The sequence below is a fragment of the Austrofundulus limnaeus genome, unplaced genomic scaffold (assembly GCF_001266775.1).
Source record: "Austrofundulus limnaeus strain Quisiro unplaced genomic scaffold, Austrofundulus_limnaeus-1.0 Scaffold174, whole genome shotgun sequence".
In the NCBI taxonomy this organism is placed as follows: Eukaryota; Metazoa; Chordata; class Actinopteri; order Cyprinodontiformes; family Rivulidae; genus Austrofundulus; species Austrofundulus limnaeus.
Genome location: NW_013952576.1, coordinates 112199 through 115297, shown reverse-complemented (window position 1 = coordinate 115297; position 3099 = coordinate 112199). Strand labels below are relative to the sequence as shown.

The 3099-nt window shown below is 40.6% G+C and overlaps 1 protein-coding gene across 1 annotated transcript in view; it reads left to right on the top strand.

The window, feature by feature from the left end:
- Positions 1-3099, top strand: part of LOC106524019 (EH domain-binding protein 1-like protein 1) — a gene marked incomplete at both ends in the record, with an annotated part of 40648 nt that overhangs the window by 27601 nt on the left and 9948 nt on the right. Inside the window, 1 exon segment of the mRNA XM_014017645.1 lies at positions 1239-2372. Within this exon segment, the coding sequence (XP_013873099.1) occupies positions 1239-2372 (1134 nt within the window).

Sequence of the window (3099 nt, the reverse complement as noted above, 5' to 3'; positions counted from 1 at the left end):
CCTTTAAACAAATTGCACTTTTCTTTAAAACTACTTCAACAGGATTATAGGATCAAAACATGAACACCAAACACAAGAGATGACTAACATCCAACTTATATAGGTTCATTATTTAGTTGCACAAAAATGCATGAATACAACATTCCTCAAAAAAGTACTGAGAGTTTGTACTTTCCTTTGCTCAAATAAAAAAAACAGATAGAAAGCCTGGGATTGTCCAAATGTAGGGAAGCATTCACAAGGTCCATGTGAGATAAACCATTTACACAACAGCCTAGCTAATGGAGGTAAGATCAAGGTTCTCCACAAAGAAAAAAAATAGCTTTTTTATTCCTCTTTTTAACAAAATCTTTAATTTCGTTTGTATATAGCATCTTGAATTGTTTTGTCACTCTTTAAGTCAGACAGCTGGGTACTTTGTCACCTGACCATGTTGGCTGACACACTGGTTTGGTGGAAAACAGGAGGATGTGCTGTTAGTGCTTTGATAATAGAAGTGATTTTTTTATGGTCGAACCAACGTCTCTTTCTTCTTTTACACAAATATCAGTCTAATTGTGGATTTGTGAACTCTTCAGGAATGCTTTTGTAACCTTTTTCCTCCCATCCTGATAATCAACAGCACCTATGTTTTGAAAAATTCTCTTTTTTTTGTCCACACAAAAACGTTGTCAGGATCAGAAGTGAGTTCTTTACTTTTTTCTGGTCTTTTGCACAACAATGATCATGTTTCTCTTTATGCAGAAAAAATATTTGACCTCTTTTTATTGCAAGCAAAACTATGGCTGCAGTCCTCCTCGTTGACTTTCAGATCCAGACTTCACCGTTGTTTTGTTGCCAGTGGCTGGTGTTGGTTGTTTTTGGTTATAAATCTGCTCAGAACATGTGGCGTTCATGTGAGCTGCAGAGAATTTGTCTTGCTTTAATCCTACAAATCTCCCTCTGGCCTGACGTGGACTCTTAGCTGCATGGTTCATAAAGTGTATTTCATGCTTTTAACTGTGTCAGGATGTCTTGCACGAGTTAGAACACAGCACAGTGTGGCTCCTTCTGTTTATATTTAAAAAACATGTTTCCTTTTGAGTCTTTTTGCAAACCCTTTTGGATTTGCACCAATAAGTCTATGAGGGAAACCAAGCATGATGACTGGCTCTCTGCAGGTTTTGGTTGTGGTTTTGCAGGATGTTTTAGGCGGAGCTCTGTCTCACAGTTCTTTGTTTTCTGTTCGTCATATTTAGCTTTGAGACGGTTGTCTCTGTTCTGCACACAAGTGGATCAAGTGAAGCTGGTCATCCTTCTGCAGACCATTTTCCAGATAACGAAGCCCATGAAGTAGATACAGAGACCCTGTCCTCCTCTGAGGCAGTCGATGAGCCTCTGAGCACCACTGACGTGGACGTTCCACCTCCCAAAGTTTTCTCTGACTCAGCAGAAAGTCAAACAGAACAGGAGGTTTCTAAAACCCAAGTGTTTGCAAAAACAGACAAGACACAAGGACTGAGTTTGGTGGCAAGTCTAAGACTAGCTGCCTTTGAACAGGAGAAAGGAAGAGAGCAGGAGATGCTGAGAAAGGAGAGAGAAGAGGCAGAGAAGAAAGAGAAAGAAAGGCTGGAAAAGGAAGAGATAGAAAGGACTGAACGGGATGAGGCAGAGAAAAAGGAGAAATATAGGGTGGAAAGGGAAGAAGCAGAGAAGAAAGAGAGAGAAAGGCTGGACAAAGACAAAGAAATAGAGAGCCAGAAAGAAAAGTTAGAAAGAATAGAGGCAGAGAAGAAACACAGAGAGGAGCTGGAGAGGGAAGAGGAAAGTAAGAGGATGGAGAAAACCCAGGAGGAAAAGGCAGAAGTAAAGCAACAAAGGGAGAAAATTCATGAGACAGATAAGCAAAAAGAAAAGAAAGAAAGCAAAATAAAAGGAAAGGAAGAGGAGGAGTGGACTGTAGAACCTATTTGGAAAAAACAGACTCCAACTTATCTTTCATTTTCTCAGATCAACCAGAAAGAGACAAGCAGCCAATCAAACTGGCCTCCGCTCAGGGAGGCAGAGTTGGATGACATTGTTGAAGATGAGCGGCTGCAGGACGAAAGTCACAAATCTGATCCTGCAGCAGCGATCTCACCCAACACCGAGGCCCGTTTAGTTTCAACTCGACCTGCTGATTCGGTCGCTTCATCTAAAGCGATCAACAGTAAACCCAAAGACTCAGCGAGCGCTGGTCTGAGATCAGTTAGAAAGGACGGATCCAGGCTTAAACACGACGCCATCCCGGTGTGGCTGAGAGAAGAGGAGGAGGAGGAAGTGGAGTATGAAAGAGGACAGGAGGATCTTGGCTCCGTTTGGCTGGCCGAGCTCTACATGGAGGGGGAGGCAGGGTGAGTAAGGGCTGAGGAGAGGAGAATTAGTAACAGAGAGAGGTGAGTAAAGCTCCTGAGAGAGTTTGGTTTGTTGCTTCTGGTGGATCAAGGAGCTCCGTTTTTAGTGTTTGTATGCATTTTTTTTCTTTTACTCACTACATGCATCAGAGCAGAGTGTTTGCTAAACTTGCATCCTCGGCTTCACTGAGGGTTTGGCCTTTTCTTGCAAGTCTCATGGTAGAATTATGTCTTTTAATTTTTACCTCGATAATGTCTTGTGCCTGAGGTTTTCACCCACTGTAATCCCAAACAGTTGTACTAGCTCATAACTAATAAGGTCACAACAGTCAAATGTCGTTATGGAGTTGACCAAACTATAAAGTTTTGAGCTCTGTTGAGATTTATGCCACTTTAACTGAATAGGGCTCAATATTTTATAGCTAATTTGTGTGGAACGCTCAAAAGGTTTAGGAACCATACAGTAGTGTTCTGGTGGGTGGGTCTTATCTCTCCCTCAGGTAAGATGAGTCAGCCATCTTGAATTTGCCTTGATGCGGAGAAGTTTTTGCCAGCCTGCACTGAAAAAACAAACTTTTGGGTGTAGTAACATTTATTTAATTATTCTTTTAAATTTTACAAAAAAAATCAAAATCTCTAAACTACTAGAATTTACTAAATAAACAATATGCATTATATTATATATCAATATTACAGTACAAAAAAGAGTAAATGCTAATATTATATT